The 12,173-nt window shown below is 59.4% G+C and overlaps 5 protein-coding genes across 5 annotated transcripts in view, besides 3 other annotated features; 3 read left to right on the forward strand and 2 right to left on the reverse strand.

Annotated features, from left to right (window-relative positions):
- The window catches only part of ACA1_276450 (Myblike DNA-binding domain containing protein), a gene marked incomplete at both ends in the record, with an annotated part of 2,560 nt that extends 1,926 nt beyond the window's left edge, over positions 1–634 (reverse strand). The window contains 2 exons of the mRNA XM_004337394.1: positions 16–80; positions 250–634. Of these exons, the coding sequence (XP_004337442.1) occupies positions 16–80; positions 250–634 (450 nt within the window). The remainder of the gene's footprint in view (positions 1–15; positions 81–249) is intronic.
- Positions 635–1,120: 486 nt separating this feature from the next.
- Positions 1,121–3,167, forward strand: ACA1_276460 (uncharacterized protein; the record flags this gene model as incomplete). Its single annotated transcript, XM_004337395.1, is given in 7 exon segments — positions 1,121–1,166; positions 1,184–1,482; positions 1,556–2,149; positions 2,267–2,330; positions 2,452–2,532; positions 2,689–2,811; positions 2,920–3,167. 7 exon segments carry the CDS (start codon positions 1,121–1,123, stop codon positions 3,165–3,167), a joined length of 1,455 nt encoding a protein of 484 aa, XP_004337443.1.
- Positions 3,168–3,392: 225 nt separating this feature from the next.
- Positions 3,393–5,960, reverse strand: ACA1_276470 (Frizzled/Smoothened family membrane region protein; the record flags this gene model as incomplete). The annotated part of the gene is made up of 9 exons (XM_004337396.1): positions 3,393–3,599; positions 3,703–3,873; positions 4,009–4,125; positions 4,246–4,307; positions 4,387–4,568; positions 4,659–4,749; positions 4,883–5,284; positions 5,398–5,571; positions 5,699–5,960. 9 exons carry the CDS (start codon positions 5,958–5,960, stop codon positions 3,393–3,395), a joined length of 1,668 nt encoding a protein of 555 aa, XP_004337444.1.
- An 877-nt stretch (positions 5,961–6,837) lies between these two features.
- ACA1_276480 (uncharacterized protein) lies at positions 6,838–9,565 on the forward strand (the record flags this gene model as incomplete). Its single annotated transcript, XM_004337397.1, has 13 exons — positions 6,838–6,945; positions 7,025–7,108; positions 7,206–7,318; positions 7,580–7,648; positions 7,818–7,888; positions 8,032–8,143; positions 8,263–8,358; positions 8,471–8,535; positions 8,627–8,712; positions 8,822–8,935; positions 9,017–9,150; positions 9,225–9,333; positions 9,482–9,565. Coding segments are annotated over 13 exons (1,245 nt in total), but the record flags the coding sequence as incomplete, so codon positions are not given.
- A 606-nt stretch (positions 9,566–10,171) lies between these two features.
- Positions 10,172–11,160, forward strand: ACA1_276490 (Vesicle-associated membrane protein, putative; the record flags this gene model as incomplete). Its single annotated transcript, XM_004337398.1, has 5 exons — positions 10,172–10,323; positions 10,433–10,586; positions 10,669–10,759; positions 10,842–11,011; positions 11,098–11,160. The coding sequence occupies 5 exons, from the start codon at positions 10,172–10,174 to the stop codon at positions 11,158–11,160; spliced, it is 630 nt and encodes a 209-aa protein (XP_004337446.1).
- Positions 11,161–11,679: 519 nt separating this feature from the next.
- Positions 11,680–11,824: a sequence feature (Protein overlapping with rRNA (ACA1_276500, ELR15434.1) was converted to a misc_feature.).
- A 77-nt stretch (positions 11,825–11,901) lies between these two features.
- Positions 11,902–11,968: a sequence feature (Protein overlapping with rRNA (ACA1_276500, ELR15434.1) was converted to a misc_feature.).
- Positions 11,969–12,054: 86 nt separating this feature from the next.
- Positions 12,055–12,170: a sequence feature (Protein overlapping with rRNA (ACA1_276500, ELR15434.1) was converted to a misc_feature.).
- Positions 12,171–12,173: the final 3 nt, after the last annotated feature.

A 12,173-nucleotide genomic window follows, 5' to 3' on the forward strand; every position in this document is an offset into this window, starting at 1 on the left:
TGCACTGCATAGTACCCAGTTGAGGAGGCCCAGCACGTTGAGCCGATCTAGCAGCCCGTCGCCCGCGCTACGCGTCACCACTGCGCACGTACGCCCGCACGCACGACACACACGCGACCCACACACACAACACGACCGCACCAGGGCGCACGCGTGGCGGTCAGGCACGGGCCACGGGGCGTGGGAGGGCACAGGCGCGAGGGGGGGGGGCTGGTGATGATGGTCGAGGAGGAGGAGGAGGAGAAGTACCGGAGGGGGCGAGCTGGCGGAGGGCCTGTATGGTGGCCCAGGGCAGCGTGGGTGCGCTCCACTTGGAGGCGGCCCCCACCCGGTCCAGTACCAGCTCGATGGCCCACAACAGGGGCTGGTCCTCCTCCTCCTCCTTCTCCTCCTCTTGCTGCTCTTCTTCCTCCTCCTCCTGCTGCTGCCCCCTTCGTTGTTGTTGTTGTTGTTGTTGTTCCTCCGCCTCCGCCTCGTCGTCGTTGCAGGTCGTGCTCCCGCTGCCGTGGCGGTGGGCGGAAGAAGAAGAGGAAGAAGAGGGGGGTGAGGGTGTGGCGGCGCCGGAGAGGGACCACGACCGCGGCGAGGCCTCCGAACCGGAGGAGGCGGGATCAAACGGCTGCGTCCACTCCATGTCTGGATGGTGGAGGAAAACAGGCTTTCCCTAATCATTTCTTTAATGCTCTTCAGGAAAGGATCGGGAGAACACGGGGAAATTCCGGCACCGAACTTCGGCTTGGAGTCCTATTGGCTGGCGACTCCGTACCTGCCGGTCAATTAATTTGCACAAGAAGGCGAAGGGGCAGTACAGCTGCTGGCATACCTCTCAGGGCGTGCATGGACGGTGGAGCACCACCGCGCCACCCCTTCTAAGTGCTGTTAGAAGGCCAATCCCACCATGTTCGGTCGTTTCACACTGCGCAAGGGCACAACACCACCAGGTGATGGTTCGTAACCCCCCCCCCAAGAAAAAGAGTTATTGTTGTACTAGTAAAGAACAAAAGCGCTGACATAAATCAACGTTTTTTTAATTTTTATCTGTTTATTATTGTTTTGGCGCATCGTGACCAACAAAACAACAACACAGGGAAGGAAAAAGGGGGTGACCACACCAGTAAGGATGCGCCCCCACCATCAGGGCCGTCGCACGGCACCCTCCGCACCCCGTCTGGTCGCTCTCCAGCGGCGGCTGCCCTGGCGCCACCGCCCGCCCTCACCCCGCCCCTCTCGCCCTCGGGCTCGCCCGCGCCAGCGTCGCCGCACGCCTCGCCGGGCAGCACCTCGGCCTCCTCCTCGCCCATCGCCATGCGCTCGTCCACGGCCGGGCGAGATTCGCCCCTCTCCTCCTCGCCCTCGCTCAACGGGAGCGGGTCGTGGAGCCGCGTCGACGTGTCCACCATGCGGCGCACCCCCTCCTCCATCTCCCTCGTCAAACCCATGACCGCGCCCGGCGGCGGCTCCTCCATCTCCACGTCCTCCTCCGTTTCCGCCATCTCCTCCTCCTCCTCCTCTTCGCCGTCGTCTCCCCCCTCGCGGCTCCCACTCATCGCCGCAGCCGGTGGTGCCCAGCCTCGCCCTGCCCGACGGCGGACACGCATCGGCCGCCAAGCAAGCCGGCAGTCCGCCGGCCTTCGTGCCCGCGTCCCCCTCCTCGTTGTCGATGGCGATGGCCGCATCGAGCAGCCTGCGGTCGTCCACGTCCGGCACCTCCTCCGCCGCCGACGCGCACGTGGCGGCCGCCTCGCCGCACCGGATGGCGTCGCCGCGCCACCAGCAGCAGCACCACCACCACCAGCAGCAGCAGCAGCAGCCCGGTTTCGGCGCATCGGAGCTGGCCCGCCGCGCCCTCCTGTCGTCGGCCGACCTCGTGGCGGCGCCGGAACTGACGAGCGGCGCCCGGGCCGGGCTGTCGTCGTCGTCGAATCCGTCGTCGCTGGCGTCGTCGCTGTCCTACTCGACGTCGGGCCTGACGGACCGCATGATGGCCCTCGACGGCAGCAGCGCGTCGGGCGGCTGGGGCGAATACCACACGCTCGACGCCCTCCGCATCCGCAAGCTCGCCGTCGACAACCTGCCCCGCTCGGCGCCCCTCCGCAGCGCCACCCGCCTCCTCGCCCTCCTCCTCAAGCACCAGGACCGCCTCTTCAAGGTACCACGCACGCACGCACGCACGCACGCACATGCACCACCGCACACATGGAATTCCCAACGGCAGATCCGGAAAAACTCAGGTCTCACCCACCCAACCAATCAACCAATCAATCAGGTGAACCAGCACGACCAGGTGCCTGAGCCCCTCTACGCCCTATTCGAGCACCTGACCAACAACGGTACGGGAAACCTCATTCCCCGTTCCCTTGGTCATTCCATGCATGCCATGCGTGCCTGCATGCATGCAATAATCATCATTTGGCGTGTGGGGTGGATGTATGTATGACGTCCGGTGTGCAGGCCTGGCCGTGGAGGACCTCTTCGCCTTTCAGATCTCGCGGGTCAAGGTGGAACCCCTCTACCACCTGGTCATGTACAAGGGTAAACCTCCCCCCCCAACACACGATACGACACATCATCAGCACCGCCACCGCAGCTCAACAGAACATCAACGTCAACATCAACATCAACGAAAACGACAACACGGCATCTAATGGCACACCACTAATGGTGCCGCCGTCTTCGTGTGGGGGGCAGGCATGTCGCTTTCCAACGAGACCAACATCCACCTGGTGTCGGAGATTCTGCGACTCGCCCTCGAGCGACTGCCCCGGAGACCCTTCCACTTTGCTCGCTTCGAGCCACCACGCTCCTTCGATGGTATTGCATTGGCCGCTCGTGTCGTGCGCACGACATTCATGGCACTCACGACAACATTCGCGACAACGCACGCACACGCACACGCACACGCACACGCACACGATGCAGAGTTGGAGGGGGACGAGGCCGGGAGCGTGAAGCTGGCGGAGGAGGTGCTGGGGCGGGTGGACGCGGTCGAGCGGCAAATCGCGGGTCAGGTGGTGGGGCTCGTGGGCCACCTGGTGAGCATGGCCGAGGTCAACGGCGCCAACGAGGAGCTCCTCCTCCACGTCTTCGCCCCGCTGCTCGTCGACGGCAAGTGGCTGGCCTACCGCAAGCCGCCCGCCGTCAAACTGCGCGAGCCCTTCGTCGTGTGATCGCCCACCCACCTCCTCTCTCGCGGTGGTGGTTGTGGTTCGTTGTTGTTGTAATGGAAAGAAGATGATGTTTCTCGGTCTCCGACAAAATTGTTGCGTGTTGTTGCATTCTTCGGAGGTGTACAAGTACATGCCTGTTGGTGTGTGGTGTGGTGTGGTGTAGCTCTACGGGGGAGGGAAGAAGGCGATAGATAGGCGGAAGGCGGAAGGAAGGAAGGGTTCTCTCTAGAGGTTGGTGGAGGGCTTGGAGGAGAGGCTGGCGAGTTCGAAGTCGAGGGAGGAGCCGTTGGAGAGGTTGGAGGCGGGCGGCGAAGATCCGCCCGAGGAGGACGAATCGGAGGTGTGGCCCTTCACCATGGCCCACGCGTGGGTCAGGAATCCCTCCTCGGCCTGCCGCGCGTGGATGAGCCGCGCCCAGAACCCGAACGTTTCCTATAACCCCGGCCACACACGCGCCACACACGCCACACACAACACGTCAGCGCGCGACCTTGATGAGTGGCGTTGTTGGGGGGGGGTGTTGTGGAAATGGCACCTTGGTGGTGCCGAGGAAGATGAAGACGGCGTCTCCAATGGTCGCGGTGGCGAGGACGACGAAGAAGAAGTAGGCGTAGCTGATTCCTCCCTTCATCTCGCATTCGGTGCCGGTGGTGAGACTGCACGCGACCTGCTGCTCGACCGCCCGCTGAATGTCGTCGTAGCGCACCTGTTTAAATATACATCATCATCATCATCATCATCATCATCATCATCATCATCATCATCATCAATGGTATGCAATCGCTGATCGGCCAGGGCGTGGTAATGTGATGGTCCGGTGTGTTGGTGGGGGGGTAGGCACCTCGGCGTAGATGCGGAAGGAGTAGGTGATGGCGATGTTGATGAGGAAGTAGATGACCATCGACATGAGGCGCACCAGGTGCGACGTCAGGCTGCTCTCCTTTCGCTTGAACTTGAGCTGCCACCACCCGACGAGATCAGTCATCGCCAATTCCAGGCAGCAAGCAAGCAAGCAAGCACCCCCAACAGCATCATCATCAATGAAACGGCGGCGGGGGGGGGTGTGAGGTAGGCATACCACCATGAGCTTGATGACGCTGATGCAAAGCAGCACCATGCCCACGATCAAGAATGGAATTGCTGCACACACGTTTATTGGGCCATTACACATATTGCTAATCATCGACTGACGGAATGTACGGGAGAGGGGTTCACGTACTGGGACCGAAGACGAAGGCCCAGTCCCACCAGGAGCGGCCCCCGTCGCTGTAGAACTGGCAGTAGGGGCTGCTGATGGAGCCGCCCACCTTCTTCGTGGCCAGCAGCAGGATGAGCGAGATCATGGGCAGGCCCCAGCACATCACGTGGTACCACTTGTGCAGCTTCATGAACCGCTCTTGCCTGTTTTGGACAACACGAAGATGTACAACAGCCAGAGATCAGCGGGCGACGTCGCGAGTCCCATTCGTAATCGTCCATCTTGGCGCGTACCTGATTTCGAGGACCAGGAGCACGAACAGGTTGATGTTGAGGGCGAGCCACCACAAAATTTGGGCGATGGTGAGATAGCTGAAGACCATCGCTGCTCAACCGCACACGCATCACCGCACACACACAGTCAGAGCGTCAAAAGGCCGCGCGTGCGAGTGTGCGTGCGTGCGTGCGTGCGTGTGTCGTGTGTGCGTGCGGTGCATGCGGAGAGAGAGAGAGAGTACCTTGAAAAATGCAGCCCATGCCCCAGCCTCCGTTCTCGCCGGCCGAGTCCATGCTGACGGGCTTGGGCGGCCAGTCCTTGGTGCAGGTGATGGAGTTGGGCTCGAAGAAGACCCCGAGGAACTGGAAGCCGGTGAAGAAGATGAAGCAGAGGGAGATGTAGAGGAGCACCGAGGCCGGGAAGCGTCGCTTCTTCGGGTTGAGGCTCCACGTGATGCAGAGGAAGAGGTTGATGACCAGCGAGATGAAGGAGAACACGTAGGCCACCACCCGGATGGCCACCCACTCCCCGCTGCTGTAGAACAGGTTCGGGCAGGGCGCCACGCACATGTCCGACGCGCCCGGCGCCGCCTGCGGGTCCCAGTTGAGCGGGTAGGGACAGTCCGCCTGGCTGTAGGGCACCACTGCGTTCGGCCGAGACACCGCACGAGCCCCAACTGTCAGTTAGTATAACTAAACTCAAGTTTGCGCCCCAACGAAAAAGGGGGAAACGGCGGGCGGCAAGATATCCGGGTACCGGCGTCGGTGGGGCCGTAAGCGCAGCTGACGGGCAGGAAGGCCGGCAGGGGGGTGCCGGTGACGTTGATGATGCTGTCACAGTCGGGCAGTTGATTAAGCTGGTTCTGGCTCTCCAGGAAGGCGTAGCATGCCAGCGTCATCTCCTCGCATACCGACCGGCACGGCGGCAACACTGCACCCCATCACCATCATCACCATCCGTGCCCACACATTCCGTTCGTTGCCATCTCGCGGTGCGGAGCCGAAAAAACAGAACGAAGCGAAAAAAAGAAAACGAATGAAGAGCGGAGGAGACGAACCGGCGAGACCCGTGCTGCTGAAGTCGCAAGGGAGGAACCAAGAGAGGCAGAGCAGCCGCAGGCCCGCCGTGCGACAGTCGGGCGGCATGAAGGCCCCGAAGAGGTGGGTGAAGTTACCGGCGGCCGCGTCCACCGACTCGTAGGTCTGGTCGGAGGCCAGGAACACGTTGGTGCCCGGCACCAGGAAGGTGTCGCACTTGTGGGCCGTACCCGGTGATCCCCGGAATGGCACGCACGCCTGCGCGCGGGCACCCGACAACATCGCCACGCTCGACCGACACTGCGCCGGCGGAGCCCATGACGCCCATCCGTGTGAGCTGCTGCTGCTGTCGAGGGCTGGCCAGCAGGGGAAGAGGGAAGGCACGGCGAAGAAGCAGAAGACGAGAAACACCACCCGTGTGGCACTCATCCAGGCCTGCTTGCTGTGCTGCTGCCGCTGTGTGTATGCTGGCGTGTAGGAGGAGCGGGCAGAGGTGCGCCTGCGCGAGGCACATGAAGAACACGCGAGCACAACAACGGTACACGAGGGAAAGGAAATGAGGCGGGGCGCCAAACGCACATAATACCACACAAAAGGGCGAACCAGTAGGCCAGCACAGGCGAGGAGGGGTGCGACGAAGGGGACATAACGTAGGAGAAAAGAGGGAGGGGGCAGTGAGGTACGGGTGCAAGGCCTCCACGCTTCGTTCTTCTTCGCTCTTTTTAGCACCACGCCCACCACTCACCACAGCTACAAAGGGGACGAAGGTGGCGAAGCAAAAAGCTCAAAAACAGGCGACGCCCCACAAATAGCGCACAACGGCCACCAACCACCAGCCAGGCTCAAGGACGGATAAGGAAAAAACGACTCCACGTGCCAATACACCCAAGATGATTCAAATTCCACTGGACGAAAGAAAAGCAAAGAGAAAAGTTGTCCTTTCGGTCAGCAAGGAATAGGAAAAAGAAAAGTGCCCTCATAAACGGCAGAGCAAAATAAAAGACAGGTGCGCCGTCACACAAATCGGCAGCGAGAGGAGCTATGAGGAGCGATGCTTGTTGCGTAGGGACATTCCTTCTCGTCCTCCTTTCCATTTCCGTGGCTTACGTTGCCGGTTCGTCCCCAATTGGCTTCATCTTTCGCGCCCCCCCCCTCGCAATGCGTGACTTCGTTGTGCCCAGGGTCCCCCGTGCTCAGCCAACCGGCCCTGTCATCGACCGTCCTCTCCGACGACACGAGCCGTGACCTGGGTTCATGGATAGCCGACGTACTCCTTCCCTTCCCCTTTATTTTGTTTTGTTTTGTTTTATTGTAATTTATTTTCCTTTCCCTGCGTGCGTGCACAGATCCTGCACGAGTTCCCGCACATCTCCTACCGCCTGCAGCTGGTGGGAGACCGTTTTGACCCGAGCGAGAGTGAATACCTTCAGGTACGGACCACTCTCCGGCCTCTTGAGGCGGGAATTGAGACTCACGTCTTGGCCGTGTGGCGTGCGTGTGGCGTGCGGTGTTGCGATGCAACTGCAGTCGGTGTCGACCTTCGCGGTGCCCTTCGCCTGCCTGGGGGCGCTGTTGTTCGTGGTGGGATCGGCCTACGCCATCTATCGCTGCGCGTGCACCGACCCCAATGCCGAATACCGGTAATACAGCCCAAATCACACACACACACACACACGACACACACGACCACAAACATCATTGGGGCTAACCTTTACCGATGCATCCAGATACCAGAAGTGGCATAGGACTTCTTCCGGGTGGCGCTGGTGTTCCTCACCTTCTTGATGATGTACGCCGGCTTTCTTCTTCTTCTTCTTCTTCTTCTCTCTCTCTCTCGCCACTCCCTCCTTACGGCGTGACTGTGATCCCTCACGTGATCCCGCACATTGTTTGGGGATCAGACTTGCGTGCGGCCCGGGGATCTGGGGCTCGGTCGAGGTCACCCGCAGCGGACCTGACATCGCCGATCGGTACCTCCTCTTTCTCTTTATTTATATATGTATTTATGTAGTTTGTGTTTTGTGTTTCTTGTATTATTTATCCGTCACACTTCGAAGAAATACCTTTCTGTATCGACGCGAGAGCTCTCTTACCGTTTCTCCGGCATGATGCTCTCTCTTGCTCCTCCGCCTTCGACAGGATCCAGGAGAGCACCGATTTCCTCGTGGACAACGCTGAGGGCGTGAACTACTCAATCATCCAGCTCTCGAGTATGTCCTTTTGCTCCATGTGCACCACCCAGACATATTTCTTTATATATATATATATATATATATATATATCTGAGTTCCGTGGCCACCCCGCCACTCACGCGCATGTTTTCTCTCGATTTATCGTGCCTGTCGACCAACAGACTACCTGAACGGCACCTACAGCTCGGCCTCCAATGCCCTGAGCAACGCCTACGCCATGCAGAGTGATCTCAACGAGTACAAGGATCACATGCTCACGGCCGAACTCGTGAGGTACCTAGCACACGCACACGCACACGCACACGCACACGCACACGCACACGCACACGCACACGCACTCTCTATTGGTACTGTTCTTTTGACATTTCTGTTACAATATTCCTAACCTAAAGGAATATCGTGGTCGTCTGTCTCTTCGGCGGGATCGTGTTGGCCTGCACGCTGGGCCTGCTCGCTGCCCTCTTCGGCTGGGGCGCTCCTTCCCTGATGTACGCTATGCTGCTCCCCTCCCCTTCATCATCGTCTTCTTGTCTGGTTTGAGCTCTGACCCGAGCCCACCCAACGTCGGCGCGTCGTGGTGTGGTGTGTGTCTGTCGACAGGATGGTGTTCATGCTGTGGCTCCTGCTCTCCTTCGCCTGGTTCATGTGCGGCGTGCACATGTCCAGTACGTAGTCTTCCCCCCTTTCGCCGCCAGTCGCCACCAACCAACCCAACCACTCACCACTTTGACCTCCAACTCCCTCTTGCAGCCGCAGTTGGCGTGGCCGATGTGTGCGAGACGGGCGACGACTTTTTCACGTACAACTACTTCAAGTCTAACGAATCCGTCGCCTTTGTCAAGGTGCCTCCTCCTCCTCCTCCTCGTTTAATTCTTCTTCCTCCTCGCCCTCCTCTTCCCAAGAAGCCACAGGTGTTCACTTCAGTTGTTTTCCCCTTTTTTTCGTGTGCAGTACTACATGCTCTGCAACTCCTCGATGCCCTACGAGAACCTCCAGGCCGATGGACGGAACCTCTTCATCCGGGCCAACGAGAGCTACTATGAGGCGCTGGCCAATAACAACACCGTACGCTACGCGCGCAACCAGCTGCCTCATGAGTACCAGGCTTACCCGAGACATACTCTCTCTCTCTTTCTCTCTGGGCAGGAGGAGGCCCAGACCTGGCTGCAGGTGCGCAACCAAACGCAGGAGCTGCTGGGCAACGTGGCGGCCCTGGCCGACTGCAGCAGGACGTCGAGCGACTACGCCGAGTCCAAGGACAGGCTCTGCAGCGATGTCATGTACGCGTGTCATCTCCTCCCTTTCAGCGGCCTGCTCGCTCACACAATTAATCGTGCAATTCCCCGCGCTCCAGTGTGGGCCTGAGTACGATGGTGGGGATGTGGATCTTCATCGGCCTGTTGGGCCTCGCCGCCATGCCGATCGGCGTTGCCGGCTACAAGCAATTCCCGCTTCCTCTCTGGGTTCGCACGCACACCCCTCGTCCCTCTTCCTTCGTTCGTTTGGGTTGCTCACGTAGGCGTGCTTGCGCTGCCATTTGTGTGTATCGTGTGTGTGTCATGTGTGTGTGTGTGTGTGCCGTGCGTCGTGCGTCGTGTGTGTTGTGTGTAGTATGAGGAGTTTGGGTCGGAGCTCGTGCTGACGAGAGAGGAGAAGAACTACTACCCCGAGCTCGCCCCCATCAATTTTGACTAGGCCGCCCACACCCCTCCAGTTCCTGTGACCGCATTTTTGCCGTATTTATTGTTATTGACCACGCATCATTCCCTCCACTCACTCGTCCCAATCTAGCCTAGTGTGTCGTCTCCCACAGAGTACACGTCCACAACATAACGGCGACCAAGCTCGCTCAAGAGATCGTCCCCTTCGGGCGGCACGGGAGACAAGGTACCCAGCGTTTGGCGTGAGCTTTCTTGTGGATTTCGGGTTTCAGAATTTCCGCGGTATTTTCTGTTGAAACGGCGGACGTGCAATTACGTCGGGGCGGGGATTGGTTCGCTTTTCTGCGACGTTTCGTTCTTCGGTTCGCTTTGTTTTGGGCTGCCTTCCCTCCCCTCCTCTCCCCCTCATCACCCCACCTGCCCGCCATCCATCCATCCGACCCTCCTCTCTTTCACACTCGACCTCCCACCAGTAGTTTCTAGCTTTCGCTTGCTTGCGACAACACACCACACCACACAGCTGCCTTCAGCGCTCCAACAACCACACAGCCGCACCAAGCGAAGAGGACTGACGCAAGGGTAGAGAAAGGGCCGAAAGAAGAAGAAGGAAGAAAGAATCCGTCAATCCAGCACACAAAAGATGCCGATCGTGTACGCAGCGGTAGCGGAGGACGGACAGGTGACGACTGAGTGCCAGCTGGCGGGCAACAAGACCGACTTCTCGAAGGTCATCACGGTCCTGCTGGAGCGCATGGAGCACCGCAACCACAAGAAGTCCTACAGCCACGAAGGGTACCTCCTCCCCCTCAAGTAAGGCCTTGCTCTTTCTCTCTCTCTCTTCCATCTACTCGGCGGATTTTTGAGTAGCGGCTGGTGGGGGCGTGGCTAATGGGACTTCCAGGTTCTCGTACAACTACATCACGGAGGACGAGGTGACCTACGTGTGCGTGGCCACGATGGACCTTCCGACGCGCCTGTGCTTCGGCTTCCTCACCAAGATCAAGAACCTCTACGACGGCGGCGAAGAATTCGACGCCGTGCTCGAGGAGCAGATGGTACTGACCCCCTCCCCTTCCCTTTCGGCCTCCTTGCCCTAGGTGCTGACGTTTGTATTCGTGTCATCGCGTGGCCCGCCAGGCGTTCTTCAACAACGACCCCAAGGCGGACAAGATCAAGGGCATCCAGTCGGACATCAAGACCGTGCAGGACATCATGATGGAGAACATCGGTATACGCCCCTCCCCCCCCTGCGCCCCACAAACAACGTCAAGCAAGACTCACACCGGACCGGCTTTTCCTTGCTTCCTCAGAGAATGTGCTGCAGAGGGGTGAGAAGCTGGAGGACGTGCTAGACAAGACGGACAAGATGAACGCCAACGCCTCCACCTTCCGGGAGAGCTCTCGCAAGCTGAGGCGGGCCATGTGGTGGCGCAACGTGAAGCTCAACATCTGCCTGTGCTTCATCTGCCTCATCCTCCTGGTACGGCCCAAGTCTTGCCATTTCGCCTTTTTACATTTTGGCACGCCTGACCCGACCTGACCACGTCTGTTTCACTCCTCTCGCAGGTGGTGATCTTCTTCGTGGTGGTGTGGGCCTGCGGTGGGTTCAGCTTCCCCAAGTGCGGCTGAGCTTGATTGAGAGAGTAGCTGTCGATGTCCACGTACGCGATCAAGCGTTGATGCGCGAGGGACTGACACTTCACGTGGAACAGGAAAGAAGGAAGGGCGGGGGGTAGTACATAGCGATCACTCAAGGATGCAACGATTCTATTGTTCATCCCTGTACATACGTCATCAATGCATAGGCAACACCATTTCACCATTTCGCTCTTGCAAGTTTGGTTGGGGTCCGGGCTACGGAGGCAACTGCAAAACCTCAAGACAGCGCGGGTGCCGCCAAGTCTTGGAAGCCGCCAAGAAGCAGCTGCAAGGTGAGCCGCGATCCAACTAACAACAAGGTGTGGTGGTAAAGCAGAGTGGCGCAGTGGAAGCGTGGTGGGCCCATAACCCACAGGTCGATGGATCGAAACCATCCTCTGCTAACGCCTTTTCCTTTTCCCCTTTGCCCCCAAGTTGTTTTTTCTCTTCATTTTTCTATTTTATTTGCCTTTCGAAGCTCTCGTTCTCTTTTTCTTTGAATCGAAGGCAATGGATACGCGACGCGTGGCAGCCTCGGGCGGCCCCTGGATCACACCGTCCTATTCTGTTCGCATCGAACCTCTCGGATCCGATGAGCAGGCGCGCAGATCGTCCTTGCACTACAGCCTCCTCGCCGAAGAGGATGACGATGCAGGTGCAGCACCGACACGCTCCGCTGTACCCCTCCTTCAACGCATTAATCTTTCCTCTTTTGTCGGCCACCACCGCCAGACCTCGAAGCCGCCAACCGAAGGCGAGCAGCCGCGGCCAACGTGAAGCTCCGTGGCCGCGTGCTTCGGTATAACCAACCGCACACTGCCCCTGAACTGCACCACCTCACCGTGCGTTGCTGCCCTGGGGCGTGACCGTTATTGTCATTGTCAGGCTGGTGGCGAGCTTCGTGCTGCTGCCGCCGGCGGTGCTGCTGTGCATCCTGTTCTCCCCCGTGTGGCTCGCGCTCAAGCTCATCGACTGGACCACGTGCGGACGCGAATGCATCGGTT

Source organism: Acanthamoeba castellanii (assembly GCF_000313135.1).
Source record: "Acanthamoeba castellanii str. Neff unplaced genomic scaffold scf7180000084774, whole genome shotgun sequence".
NCBI lineage: Eukaryota > Discosea > Longamoebia > Acanthamoebidae > Acanthamoeba > Acanthamoeba castellanii.